The following is a 14,624-nucleotide window of genomic DNA, read 5'->3' as shown; positions in this document are numbered from 1 at the left end:
ATGAGATATATCCATGTATATATGTGTTTCTTGTGCATAAAACCTACGTACAGATCTCAAATCATTGAATACTGAAACATTGTTATACAGAATCACTGAATCACTATATCAACCACTAAATCACTGAGTACAAATACTGAATCACTATATTAACCAAACACGGATAGACCAATACTAAATCATTGAATACTCAATCACACTTCTATAGCATTATCACTGATCAATATACCAAGTGATAACCAAATCAATCTAATCAACGCTGCCATATATAAACCATCCTGATTAAGAAATCATTGACAAACATCAAAAAATAATATAGACTTCTTCAACTATCATCACCAAGCAATAATTACAAACCTTAGAAAATATACATGACTGTAGTGAAGCAAACTCATGTATATACACATTGCTCATGCATAGGACATGTGTACATATTTCAAATCACCAATAATTTCTTAACCAAGTCATTTTGTTCAAGTTGATCACATCTATAATCATCATACTCATTAGAAGCATAAAATCAACTAAAAACAACCTAGGTTAAGCAACAATATAATGGAAAATTATCTCAAAATATATACGTGACTATACTGAAGCATACATGCTTATGTACGTGGTATTGAAGAATGAAAACCACATACAAATCTGAATTTACTTAATCAAATCATTTTTGCAAACACGACATACACTCCTCACACTTCATTTTCAAATTTGTAAGCACATGTAGATCATAGCACCACTATAACCACATATCTCACATTGTTAACTAGATCAAGCAAGTATAGTCATTAATCCTCAATACACTTACAAATCTCTTAGATCCGAGCCTTCTCCTTGCTCCCTAGTGCACACTGGTTACAAGTTAGATCACACATGAATAATTCGTCCAATGCACACTTAGCTCCTTAATCTCTTTCTCCTTGTATAAGTTTTCCATTTGCTAATACCATAAGAAAATCACTTGGTAATGTTGTTCGTATTTGTTGACATGATCAAATAAACGTTGTCGACACAACACTAGGGAAATTACCATGGTAATAGCTCCTGACTTTTTGTTTTCCATGGTTCAAATTATGTATGATACTTTTGTTCACATAACCTGTGTATTTATGCAACTCTTCTTCACAAGGGTCGCGTATACTTTTCAAACTTCACAATTTCCATGCATTCTGTAACTGAGATGTCAATACTCTTTCTTATCTTCTGTAATACCTATACCATCAATCATGTCATATGCAATAGTTATATAATCAACACATTATGTTATAACCAGGTTGGCATCAAGAACATATTTGACATGGAGGTTGCCATCAGAGGGCAACACATTAGCCACAATGCCAACACTCCTCCTTTCTTATAATTATGAATAAATAATTATCGTTATCTTTTGACAAATGTACATAGATAATAATTTTTTGGAAGTAAAGCAAGAGACCCAAGATTACTAGAGTCCCTTGACCTCCATTATAATCAAAAGAATTGTTTTTCATTTTCTTTTATAATGAGGAAAGAGCTGATTTTCGACTAGGTGAAGCAATAAAATTTGAAAGCTATGTTGGTTTCCTTCTATTTATTGTCTTGAGCCATTTTGTTGAGTAAATAAATGGATCTTTATTTACCTTGCCCATTTTTTTGCCATTAATGAGTATCTCTTATTAGAGAGTATGACTTTCACAATTCACTTTGTATTTTATAACTTATTTATAAAGATTGTCTATATAGTCTAAGTTGTTTTTTCCAACTTATCGATTAAGATTGTCCACAGACTAAGCTGTCATGCAACACTTATTTCTACTATAAATTTATGTTGTTTCACTCATGTGAAAAATAAATTGTCCCGTGGGAAAACATATAAATTTCTATCACCTATGTGAAAAATAAATTATCCCGTGGGAAAGTATAAATAATGATGGATTATTTTAAGACCCTCAAATCCAATCTTAATTCTCGACCTTTTAATTTCATAGCTTTACTTACTTTGTTAATAAAAAAGTAAAAAATGATTAATTAAGTTAAGACCTTCAAACCCAAGCTTAATTCTTGACTTCTTAATATAAGGACTTTACTTACTTTGCTAATAAAACATATATAAAAGTGATTATTATTATTATCCATTTTTAAGGTCATGACGAGACACCAAATTAGTGTACGAGACCTTGAGACTCCTTTGTGTATGAGACCATGAGACCCCTTTGTTCTTAGGACAAGGGACCCACTTGCGGGAATTAAGGCATACATAATCTACCCCTCTGATTTTGAATTTATGACCTCTTAGGAGAAAACACACAATCTTAACCATTAAGCCCAATCAAACTGTAATCTTATGTTAAAACCCTAAAATTATACAATAAAACCTTGTTAAATTATGTTAAAATCCTCACATTATACAATAAGACTCTAATAAATTATGTTAAGACCCTCAAATTCAATCTTAATTCTTCACCTTTTAATTTTAGAGCTTTACTTTGTTAGTACAAAAAATACAAAAGGATGGATTAAGTTAAGATCTTCCCACCCAAGCTTAATTCTTTAACTCCTATTATGAGGACTTTAATTATTTTGCTAATAAAACATATATAAAAATTAATAACAAGTATACAAATTTGTTTCAAAAAATTTCATTATTTAAATGTTAAATTGATGTCTTTAAAGAAACGTATACATTCTATTTTAGCGTGGACACTTGTGTGTAATTTTCTAATTTAAAAATAATAAATTTGTTTTAGATTTTAATATTCTATATTAAATTACTATGATTCATCGTCCACCATTCATAAGAAATTTAATAGGAAAAACGAACATTGGGAAATTAACATAAAAAAGCTATAAAACTAGAATAGAAAAAGGAAGACGTAAATTAGGAATAAACCAGAAAGCAAAGGAAAAATTATTTAAAAACAAAAAATAGTATATTAAATAATTAACTTAAATATTTTAGAGTGAATTTTAGGATTAATCACTTTTCTGGTAGATTTTTTGAAGTTACTAATAAGATTTATCTTCCGAACCAAGTGGAAAAAACAAATCAATCTCTCATATAAGTCACGCATCCTATCTCTCCTTGAATTAGTCTGTACTTGAAAACCCTAATCAAGAATACAACTTCGGATTTTCTGTCGTTGCCTGGTTGCCAAGATGCAGAGAATACAGTTTTTCCTTCTCTCAATCCTTTTGCTCGCAGCAGTTGCTCAGACTCATCAGCTTACCTCTCAAGGTGACAAACTGCGGGCGTGGCGCAATGCTACACGATACGGAAACCATACCATACAAACTATACAATGGGACTCTGACAGCGCCACCGTGAGCTTCAAGAATGATTCCGAATATTTGACAGAGGGGCCCACGCAAGAAGCCGATTATCTCCCGCGAGGCCTTCCCGGGCAGCCGGCTGGCTTCAAATTCCGGCAGTACTCTGGATATGTAACAGTCGATGCCAAGGCAGGCAGAGCGCTTTTCTACTATTTCGCCGAGGCCACTCGAAATGCCTCCAAGAAGCCGCTGCTTCTTTGGCTCAACGGCGGTAAATTCGCTCGAATATTTGTTTTTCCACAGTTTTCCAATAATAATTGTATTGATCGATCCTCCTACTTCTCACAAACAAATGCTCTTGCAGGGCCTGGATGTTCGTCGTTGGGATATGGAGCAATGGCGGAATTGGGGCCTTTTCGCGTTAACCCAGACGGAAGAACTCTTAACTACAATCCATACGCATGGAACCAAGGCAAGTATTGCCCACTCTTATATCAGGAAATTAAATAATTATTCGTTCATTCAGATCTTGGATTAGCTTAATACTTTGGGAGCATAGATTAAGGTAGAACCAGCTTAGTTCCATCTGAGATGCGATCTGGGATTGGTCTAACATTTCAGATCTGGAATAGCTTTGACATTCCGGAACCTGACTTAAGATGGTTTTAAGATTTGCTGGTTTGAAATAGTATGGTATTAGTTTAGATGTATTAGAAAATCCAAGTACATTTTACATTGACGTAGTCTTTAACGCGACTTTTTGAAAGCCTTTCTGGCGATTTTTTCCGGTGAAAATCTGGCAGTGATTTATCGGAATCCAAGTTTGATAGCTAATTTCTGCACAATGAAAGCGTCCCAGGGGTTTTCCAGGGCGCTGAATCCGAATATGCAGTTAAAAAACCATTTTAACTGCAAAAAATCATGATTTCATCTCAATTTCTTCCGCCGGATTCCGTCACCGGAATCTCAAAAAGTCGCATTATAGACAACTCCTTTTACATTTCAGTTACAAAGGGACGACATATATCTCATTTATTTATTCATGGATTTTGGTATTTAAAAGAACATCGAGGTAATTGGGTCGGTTTCGTATTTGTTCGTTGAATTAGATCGTTATGAGTATACCTTTTAGGTATCCATCCATATATATGTAATCCCTGAAAATCAAATTTTTATTTTTATTTTTATAGTTTATATAATATTTTATAAAAAAAAATCATTCTTAAAATATTATTTAATTCAAATTTATCATAATCATGAAATAAAATTATTTTATTATTTAAATATTATATTAAATCAATTTCTATCACTTATTATATAAATTTTGAATTTGAAATATTTATTTAATTCAAATTTATCATAATTATGAAATAATATTATTTTATTTTTTTTTCACTTACTGGTTCACGGATGCCACCCAAAGGGCATCAACACCCGTCGGGCCTATTTACTGGCCTAACCCCAAGAGCTTTCGAGATTCGACCTCTGATCTCCCATTGGCAAGGCAGTTGATTTGACCGATTGAGCTAACTCTTGGGGCTTAATATTATTTTATTATTTAAATATTATATTAAATTAATTTATATAATTTATTATATAAATTTTAAATTTGAAAATTTGAAATATTTATTGAAGATGATGATGATTAAAGTGCATGAAGTCTGATTAATTGAGACTCTTTAATATTTATTTTCTATGTTCCAAAAGAAGGGAGAAAAGTGAAGGTTGGTGATGTATCAAATATTTTGAAAAAGAAAACTTATGTAAGGGGTTGCACAATGAAAGAGAGTACTTTTCATCTTCAACTCTGATTCACTGAGACTCTTCAATATTTATTTTCTATGTTCAAAAAGAAGGGATAGAAGTGAAGGTTGGTAGTGTATTAAATGTTTTGAAAATGAAAACCTATGTAAAGTGCCGCACAATCCAAGAGAAAGCACTTTTCATCTTCAATTCTCTTATTATCCCAAAGCGGGCAGATTCTTTCACTCCAAAGATCATGAGAATTAGTTCTTATCTTTGCAATGTTTATTTTCTTATTAAACAAGAGTGAGGTCAAGTCAGAAAGAAAAATCTAGTTAACAAGAAAAAAGTTAATCACCTCTTTATAACACTTTAGCTTCCTTTCCCCTCAAACTTTTTATCATCTTACAATTTATCCTTAAATTTGGAAATCATAATTATATTAATATTATCCTTATTCATTTTCTTAGATGATTTACTCCTTTAGCTTGCTAGTAGCGAATCCAAACTAAACATCCTTATACCTAACTTCACATCAAATTATAAAATACTATATTTAATTTTACAATTTATTTCATTATAATTATAAATATAAATAAATAAATAAATTAAATTGAAATTTTAAGTAATAATAAATTTAATTATTATTGGTTTTAAGTGAGTTTAATGATTAAAAATATGAACATGTTTAAATTTAAAATTATATAAAAATATATACTTATAAATTTGAGCAATTCAATAAGTTAAATTAATTATATATTTTAAAGTTATTTTTAATAATAACACTAGTAATTATATAGATAATATTAATAAAATAACTTTTATATTATTTTTAAAAAAATAATAACATAAAGTTAATGTCTAAATGAGTGATATTAGTGGAATATCACAATTATTTATTTAATTTAAATTAATTATATATTTTAAAGTTATTTTTAATAATAACACGAGTAATTATAAAGATAGTATTAATGAAATATTTTTTACATTATTTTTTCAAAAATAATAACATAATGATGGAATAATGTGTAAATGAGTGATATTAGTGGAATATCACAATTATTTATTTAATTGAAATTAATTATATATTTTAAAGTTATTTTTAATAATAACACGAGTAATTATAAAGATAATATTAATGAAATATTTTTTACATTATTTTTTCAAAAATAATAACATAATGATGGATTAATGTGTAAATGAGTGATATTAGTGGAATATCAGAAATTATCTATTTTTTAAATTTGAGTCAATATTATATTTTTTATATTAATTTTTCAAAATAATAATATAATTTTAAATAATATTTTTAATAAAATATTACATTAATTTTCCAAATACTAACCTAGCAGTTGTCTATAATGCTATTTTTTGGAAGTTTTTTCGGTGAGTTTTTCTGGTCAATATCATCATTTATTGGAATCGCAAGTTTGATAGCTAGTTTCTGCACAATTAAAGCGTCCCAAAAGTTTTTCAGGGTATTTTAAATAATACAAATCAAAATTTAACCTCAATTTTTCCGTCACCCGAATCTCCAAAAAATCCCATTATAGCGAACTTCATTATAAATTACTCATTATTATTTTTATAATAGTAACATCACGCCGAGACAATGAATCCTATATTTTTATATTAATGATATTTTAATATGAATTCTATATTATTTTAGACTCAACCAATTATTTCCATGCTTCCAACAGTGGCAAACGTGCTGTTTTTGGAGTCTCCGGCAGGCGTCGGATTTTCCTACTCGAACACGACATCTGATTATACGCGAACTGGCGATAAACTTACCGGTAACTTGTGGATTTGTTCGGTTCTCTTGAAAAAAAGCCTTGTTTAAGCGATGATGGGAAATCTAAACATGTTAACGAGGTTTTTGTTTGATTCCAGCTGAAGACTCGTATGCATTCCTGGTAAACTGGTTCAACAGGTTCCCACAATACAAATTTCGAAAGTTTTACATAGCAGGCGAAAGTTATGCAGGTAGTATCGTTTACAATACCTGTAGTGCCTTAACCGTTTTTATTTTCAGTTGAGTTATGATCATAGCTTTGATGAGTTATGATTAAAAAATGAGCAAGTCACATTTTTTGAGAGACATATATTTTTGATAGACCTTCTCCTCAAATTCCTTAGAAACTCTGATGTAAGACGAAATATGCCAGTGCTGCAAGAGAGATTCCTAAAGCTGGTTTGGTTTAAAGGGAAATATCTATTTTTAGGGGTTAACCATAATTATTGATTGTAGGAAATTACATTCCAGAGTTGGCTTCAAAAATTTTACAGCACAAAAAATTGTCGCAGGCGTCGTTTATTAATTTCAGAGGAATAATGGTGAGTTCAACTCAGACTTTGATTTCCAGAAAATTATATTGGTTGAATCGAAATGCATACACAAAGAATTCAACATACCAATATTTTTGCTCAATACTTATGTGAAGATTTCGGATATAAAACTTGCCGGCATGCGAAATTCTCAAACTTGGAAACTTATTCACCCAATTAATCTGAAGCGTGCACATTCAATTTGTTCAGGTGGGAAACGGCGTAATGAATAGTGATACAGATGTTATTGGAACATTTCAGTACGCATGGAGTCATGCATTGATATCGGATCAACTCTATAAGCAAGTAACTAAAGAATGCACTGGTTCAAAATTCGATGGAGCGGTGTGCTATGGTTTGGAAAGTCAAGTGTATGCTGCAATGGGAAATATCGATCCTTATAGCATCTATGCTCCCATATGCATAGATAATTCATTCAAAACGGCAAGGGTGAGTACAAACTATGTCGCATTGTAAGTGTTTTTAATTTTTGTTTTGGTAAAATTTACAGTATCTATGCTCTCACATGCATAGCTAATTCATCCAAATGGAAGGGTGAGTGCAATAAATACTCTATCCCTGATATTTATTTCCTTGAATAATAATTTATTTCTAGGCAAATGCAGCAATATGTTTGCTAAAGATTGACTGTACTTATGATTGATGTGTAAATAGCAAGAAGAAGCAGAAATTCCAGGATATGATCCTTGCATCGACAACTACGTATCCGCGTATTTTAATAGGCCCGAAGTTCAGAAAGCCATACATGCAAATGTAACCAACATTACTTATAGCTGGTCCCAGTGCAGGTACATCAAACTTTAGACCTAGTTACTGATATCAATTTTTTTTTTTTGTGTGTGACAATTTAAGTTTTCAATCTTCTTATGGTCACAACTTCATGTACTAAAATATGGTTTCGCGTGACTCCGTAACAGTGATGCTCTTTCTTTTTTTTGGGCGGATTCTCTTCCAACTGTCTTACCAATTTATCGTCAACTAATTGCAAATGGGTTGAAGATACTTGTTTTCAGGTATAATATAGGACAATTTCAATTCCCTAATTTGGAGTGTATTATAAAAAATTTAACTAAGTGAAAAGAAGATTGGTTAGTATCTTTTTTTACAGCTTTTTTTTCGTGTTTTTCTTCAGCGGAGACACGGATTCCAGAGTTCCTGTGACTGCGACAAGACTCTCCATCAATGAGCTCAAGCTTCCAATTAAGACTCCATGGTACCCCTGGGCTAACGGCGACGAGGTAACACAATAGAATCAGTGCCATTAATTTACCAGATAAACTCTTGATGATAATATTGATTTTATCTGAGCATGCGCTCTCGTGGCTGCTGCAGGTCGGTGGATACACTGTCATTTACAAGGGTTTGACATTTGCTACCGTGAGGGGCGCGGGGCATGAAGTTCCAGAATTTCAACCGTCCAGGGTTTTAAAGTTGTTCAAATATTTTGTGCTGGGAAAAGCCTTGCCAAAATGATCGCATTTAATCGAAATTGCTTGTAATTAGGGGAAGGTCTTGCCAAAATAATCAGAGTTTGTCGAAATTGCTTGTAATTAGGGGAAGGCCTTGCGAAAATAATCAGAGTTTATGGAAATTGCTCGCAATTAAGGGAAGGCTTTGCCAAAATAAACAGTTATTGAAATTGCTTTCGTTTGAGTCTGCAAGCAGTCCTGCTGATTCTTTTTCAAACAGACGTCCTTCACTAAATAAGTTAAAGATGAGTTACATATACATTTTTCTGTGTTCAGTGAGCCCAAGCTCATTCTCTTCCCTTGCACTATATCTATGAGCAGTAAAGGCGCCGGGTGCGCACATAACAAAAGCAAAATGGAAACACAATCCCGGATCATCAAAAATAACAAAATACAAGGTAGTCTGTAGTCTTCATCCCTTGAGGAGTTACTTGCTACGTTGGTTTTATATGAGGCAGATCTTCTTCTACCATATAGGTATGAAGGGGACTTGAGATTTCTGGTTCATCATATTCAATGTTATTGTCAGTGCATCATCTTTGCAACTTCAAGGGCAGATTTCCAGAAAATAATAATAAAAAAAACTTGCGCTGTATCGTCCTGTAATTCTGGCACTAACTGAAATGGGAGGAAACGAGTATGATGAATTTGTGCCCAACAATGTGCAGCGATTTTGGATTTCATGTGATGTGCATGACAAACTACTTTACATTTTTCCCTTCTCAAACTGGAATTGGTTCAACAGAAGCTTTAATCTTTGTTAATTCTAGTGATAAGGGTTTCAAGTTGAAATTCTGCCTTGAACAGTTTGAGATCAAATCTGCTGTCTTAAATTCTGAAGTTGCCACAAGACTTACATCTCCACATGCTTGAGGAGCTCAATGTTGGATAACAATAGATGATAACAAAACATAGAAGGTCGAGGATGAATCTATCAAAGAAAGAATTGGCTAATTGCAAAGGATCAAGAAAGCGGCAAAAAAATAATTTGATTATGAATTTGGAACTGTTGAAAGATGACAAGGTACTGAGCGAGAAGCAACTCGTTTTTGAGGGCGCTGTAGGAAGTTCTTTGGGAAACAAGTTCAAAAGGAGTTGAAGGACCGAAAATGAATCTGCAACCATGAAAGACGAAGAAACAAACGTCTTGCAAGTTCCAGAATAATTGACGGTGAACACATCGTCATGCCCAGATCCAGTGGGCTCTCGGGCGGACAAAAGGCACGAAGGTTAAATGGTGGGCAGCTCCCGAAAGCAGTTTCCTTAAACTACCTATCAAAGTGATCGACGACCTCTGTTGATCTTTACGACACCCTTCACTTTTCCAGAAACCACTTTGGTCTGCCCCTGAAAACAGTTCATGGTTTTGACTAGTGACGTGTGCGCAATAATAGCAGGGACCCACATTAACATCCCCATCCTCCGATATGTCTCCACGAAGCTTTTGGCAAGGGCTTGTGCTCATGAGTACTTTCAATTAGTTTGGAAAATTAAAATTGAAATTTATATGCCATGTTAGGTCGAGCAGGATATGCTTTATTAAAACATATTTTTAGTTCTATTTTTAAAAGAAAAGAAAGCTTTAAGTTGCAATTTTTATAACAATTTAAAAAAGTGTTTTCTAATCCAGTTGGGAGTGAGTTCCAAAACTGATTCTGGATTTGATAATTAGTCAGGTAATAATTTAGGTAGTAAGAAGAGAATACAAATCAGAAAATGAGCAATCGGCAATGGTAGAGGGTTCAAAGTTTAGTATTCATGAGTGACTTGTAACACTGAAATGTTTTTGAAATCAAAGAATATGTAAATCAAAGAATATGTAGTAGTTTTGATTTTAGATTTAAGATTAACTGAAATAAAAAAATTGCATATTGTTTTCTCTTTTGTGTTCAACATTCGTTTATGTTTTTTTTCTCTTGGATAGTGTAAGATGCAGTTGGTTGTTTCAATTTAAGTTTTCATGAATTTACTTGCAGGTACTCATGTTATCTAAATCTGAAACCCTTAATGAAGCACTCCACATTCAGGAAATTCATCCACATCTTCTCAGTCTTTCATTATTCTTTCTGCAGAAGTTATATTCAGATTCTTAATTGCTTGGATATAAACTTTGCCCTCTTTATTTCTCTTCAAACCACTCCTTCAATCCAAAGACCCTGCAACCCTCAGAGTTTTCTGGCCATTCTATTTTGAAAGCTGGGGTTTTAGAACTAGAAGCTTTGTTGCAAGCCCTCATGGCCTGTCCCTTCGGCCACTAATTTTAACAAATTTTCATCAATCTTGAGATGTCCCAAGCACTGGTTCCCTTATAGCTAGGATTTGTCTCCGGGGAACAACAATGTATACAACGAAACAACCCTATAAGCCCTTTGTTTAGTGGCCCAAGAAACAAGGCATGCAAGGATAAAAGATCGATCCATCTGGACACTTACCTTTATTTATTTCGAGACTTCTTCCTAAATGGAAATGAAAAAAGAACAAGTCAAGAACAAGTGGACACAATCTTCAAAATCTAATCTACAAAGGCGACATCTCCTAGGACCTTAAAATCCCCTCTTCGCCAGATTCTCCTAGGTTAAATACGATCGTGAAGAGTCAGCGAGGTGAAGCATTTGAGTTTTAAGTGGCACATCCCACTTCCACATGAGGGTTGTCCAGTATGCAAAATGGTTTGGTTGATTGTTCATAGATATGTGAGAATAGACTTCCTTTGCAGAGATGTTACCTGCAATAATGTGCCCATGCCACACTAACCTATCTTGTTTCTGACATAGGGAGATGCTAGCCTCACAAAGAAGGTTTATGTATTGTTTCCATTCAAGCTCAAATTCCTTCAAGAGACCAATCTCCTAGGCATGTGGCTAGATAAATGGAGAAAAAGGAGAGGGTCTGCCACCATTGACACTAAAACCCATCATGTTGAGCAAATGGATGATATATGCCAAATGCGTATGATTACCATGCAATCCCTTAATTGCATCCAACTCGATAAGAACCTTCACACCACAACCAACCTGCTAGCATAAATTGCTACATAGCCAAGGTTTAGTGATCATCAAGCTGCATAATATTTGGGAAGCTTTGTCAATAGATGGGGCCCCAACAATGACCCAATCCACCAAATTTGAATATTGTAGATGTTTTCCAGGAATAATTTCTTTCCAGATTCCATTCTCACTGAAAATCCACCACCAATTCTTGGATAGAAGAGTAAGATTGAAATGTTTGGAGTTACAAATATCCCATCCTCCCATCTAAATCAGCTTACTAATTGATTCAAGCTGAATGAAGTGGATCTTCTTATAATCACTCGCCCTCAACCAAAGGAATTGACTAATGATTGCATCAATTCTTCTAACGATGGTCCGAACAGGGTAGAACAAATGCATCCAAAATACAAAAATTCCTTGTAAGACAACCTTAACCAGGGTTAACCTGCCACCAAGAGAAATCCATTTGTGATCCCAACGATTTAACTTATTTTCATATTTTTAGTGGGAGAGGCCCAATCCAGGTTCTCGTATTTAGTAGGTTTTAAGAAAAACTCAAACTATTTAAAACCTCTAAACATTGACATGAGACTTTATCCCCAAGTGTGAAGCTATATGCTTGATTACCTCAGAACCCTCATCATCTAAAATGACCTCCATTTTTCTTTGTTGATGATTAGTCAAGAGGCTTTGCCAAAATTTATAAAAACTTTGAAGGAGGACTCCCATTCGGAAATATTGCATTCACAAGAACATAGTACATCATCAATGAACAAGAGGTGAGTTATAAAAGTATTACTTGTAACGCTACATCTGACAATTGTACTCGCCTCCTTATGTGCTCTAATACCCTTGTTAAGTGCATCGACGACTGGGATGAAGAGGATAGGGGAAATAACACATCCTTTCCTAAGCCCCCTCGATATTATGAAGACATTTATAGGCTTTCCATTTATTAATATGACTAAAGATGCCGAAGATACATAGGCCATTATCCATTTGATATGTCTATGCAGAAATCCAATTTTGTGAAGGATCATTCTGAGAAAATCACCATCTACCTTGTCATTGACCCCGATGAGATCAATTTTCATAAGACATGCTTTAATCTCACTGGATTTTATTGTGTGAATGCACTCTTGGGTGATGGATACCGCATCTTGGATTTTTCTATTGGATATAAAGTTGAATTGTTCCAGGGTGATGTGCTGTGAAAGTATATTGACTTTGTTGGCAATGAGTTTAGAGACCATTTTATAAACAAAGTTGCATAAGATATTGGCCTATAATCAGAAAAATTAGGAGAGCTTGACTTTTTTGGAATGAGAGTAAGGAAAGTAGCATTAGTAGCACCTGTTATGTGGTTGAAGAAATGGGATTCTTCCACCATCAATAGTAATTCTAAACCCATAAGATCAAAGAAGAACATAAACAATTCAACATGCCATCCATCGGCCGCCAGACTCTTATCCTTCACAATATTCCTCAAAGTCTCCAATAGGTCTTCCTCCGTTACTGGCTTGTCCATTATAATGATATCTTCATCATTGACCAAATGTGAAAAAATATTAGCCATCTCCATTTTCTCTTCAACATAGTTTGTTCCATACAATATTCAGGGACCAAAGGGTCCATGAGAGATTCAATTTCTTGCTTAATAACTAACAACTCCTTCCAAAGTTCCCTTTTCTGCTTTGAGATCCAAGCTTGAACCTCTTGTTTTATCCTTTTTAATGTAAAATTAACCCTATCCATCTATTTGTCAATGTTGGGCGAGGTAGGGGAAATCCTTGAACTATGGACCAACTCTATGAATTCTGGTTCATTCATCTAGGTGTGGTTGAATTTAAAAGTTATTGAGTTTTGGACCCTCTCTTCGCTCCATTCCAATAGGATCACATCGTGATATGATATTTCCACAAAGAAGGAAGTGGATTGTAACTATTTCATTCGTTGATGTAAGAAGGAATGGACTAAAAACCTGTAATGTGTTGGCATAACAAAACACATCACCGGAATCACCTTGACGAGACAAATGCAATGATGATGTTTGTTTAAGGCTTTAAGCTAGTTGAGAAGATACAAAATTTTAGACCCCATTTCCATAACGACACCTTGGATATTGGGTCAAGCATAGTAACCACCTCCTTTTAACCAGTGTCTCAAAAGGGATTAGGAGGGGTTGTGTTACAGAGTGGTATCAGAACATCCAGGTTCAACACTTGGAATTGATGGGCTCTATCATGAACAAGTAATTGTAGGGTCCTACAAAGGGGTCTCATGTTGATTTTTAGAAATTAACAGTACTAAAATTTAGGTGTTAAAATTCAATCTTCAAATAAGTGATTGCATACATGATTGATGTGCTTATTCCATGATTTTATTATGTAGCATGGACTAACAATTGACATGTTTCATTTCTATTGACGTGCTAACCTGCAATGTATTCTTCAACTAGCCTTGCACCAACAAATTTCTAGCAATGAGCTAAGGTTATAGCTATTGTTATATGTTTGAATTTTGTTTAAATCTAACAGTTATGTGTGTATTTAGCAACACATAGCATAAGATGAAGATCATCCATAACATTAGAGGGTGGTACACCATAAATCCTGACAAGCAGTAAATGAACAATAAGATGGTAGGATATACTTTTGATCACACGCAACATGGGCAAGAAGAAATATTAGTTGGCCAAGGGGGAGGGTTTGGCTCTCATGACTTAATGGATACCTTGAGGAGCCTAAGAGTTCAGATTAAGAGTTGCAAATAAGATACTGAAAGGTTGGTAAGGGATTAGGAAAAACAAGCTGAGGCAAATTCA

At 33.7% G+C, this 14,624-nt stretch overlaps 1 protein-coding gene across 1 annotated transcript; it reads left to right on the top strand.

Annotated features, from left to right (window-relative positions):
• The first annotated feature begins 3,135 nt into the window (after positions 1-3,135).
• Positions 3,136-8,814, top strand: LOC149194549 (serine carboxypeptidase 24-like). The gene is made up of 10 exons (XM_089407708.1): positions 3,136-3,520; positions 3,614-3,721; positions 6,693-6,788; positions 6,886-6,978; positions 7,244-7,329; positions 7,531-7,770; positions 7,996-8,129; positions 8,259-8,354; positions 8,474-8,579; positions 8,674-8,814. Exons 1-10 carry the CDS (start codon positions 3,136-3,138, stop codon positions 8,812-8,814), a joined length of 1,485 nt encoding a protein of 494 aa, XP_089263834.1.
• Positions 8,815-14,624: the final 5,810 nt, after the last annotated feature.

The sequence above is a fragment of the Pinus tabuliformis genome, chromosome 2_2, assembly GCF_031772625.1.
Source record: "Pinus tabuliformis cultivar Carrire ecotype Pingquan chromosome 2_2, CPIR1, whole genome shotgun sequence".
Classification (NCBI taxonomy): Eukaryota; Viridiplantae; Streptophyta; class Pinopsida; order Pinales; family Pinaceae; genus Pinus; species Pinus tabuliformis.
This window is presented reverse-complemented; position numbering and strand designations above follow the sequence as displayed.

Excerpts from the sequence above, each read along its gene's own strand:
- LOC149194549 (XM_089407708.1), top strand. The coding sequence starts at position 3,136 with ATGCAGAGAATACAGTTTTTCCTTCTCTCAATCCTTTTGCTCGCAGCA. Across the intron at positions 3,521-3,613 it reads GCTTCTTTGGCTCAACGGCG|GGCCTGGATGTTCGTCGTTG; the intron begins GTAAATTCGCTC and ends ATGCTCTTGCAG. Across the intron at positions 7,330-7,530 it reads TTAATTTCAGAGGAATAATG|GTGGGAAACGGCGTAATGAA; the intron begins GTGAGTTCAACT and ends CAATTTGTTCAG.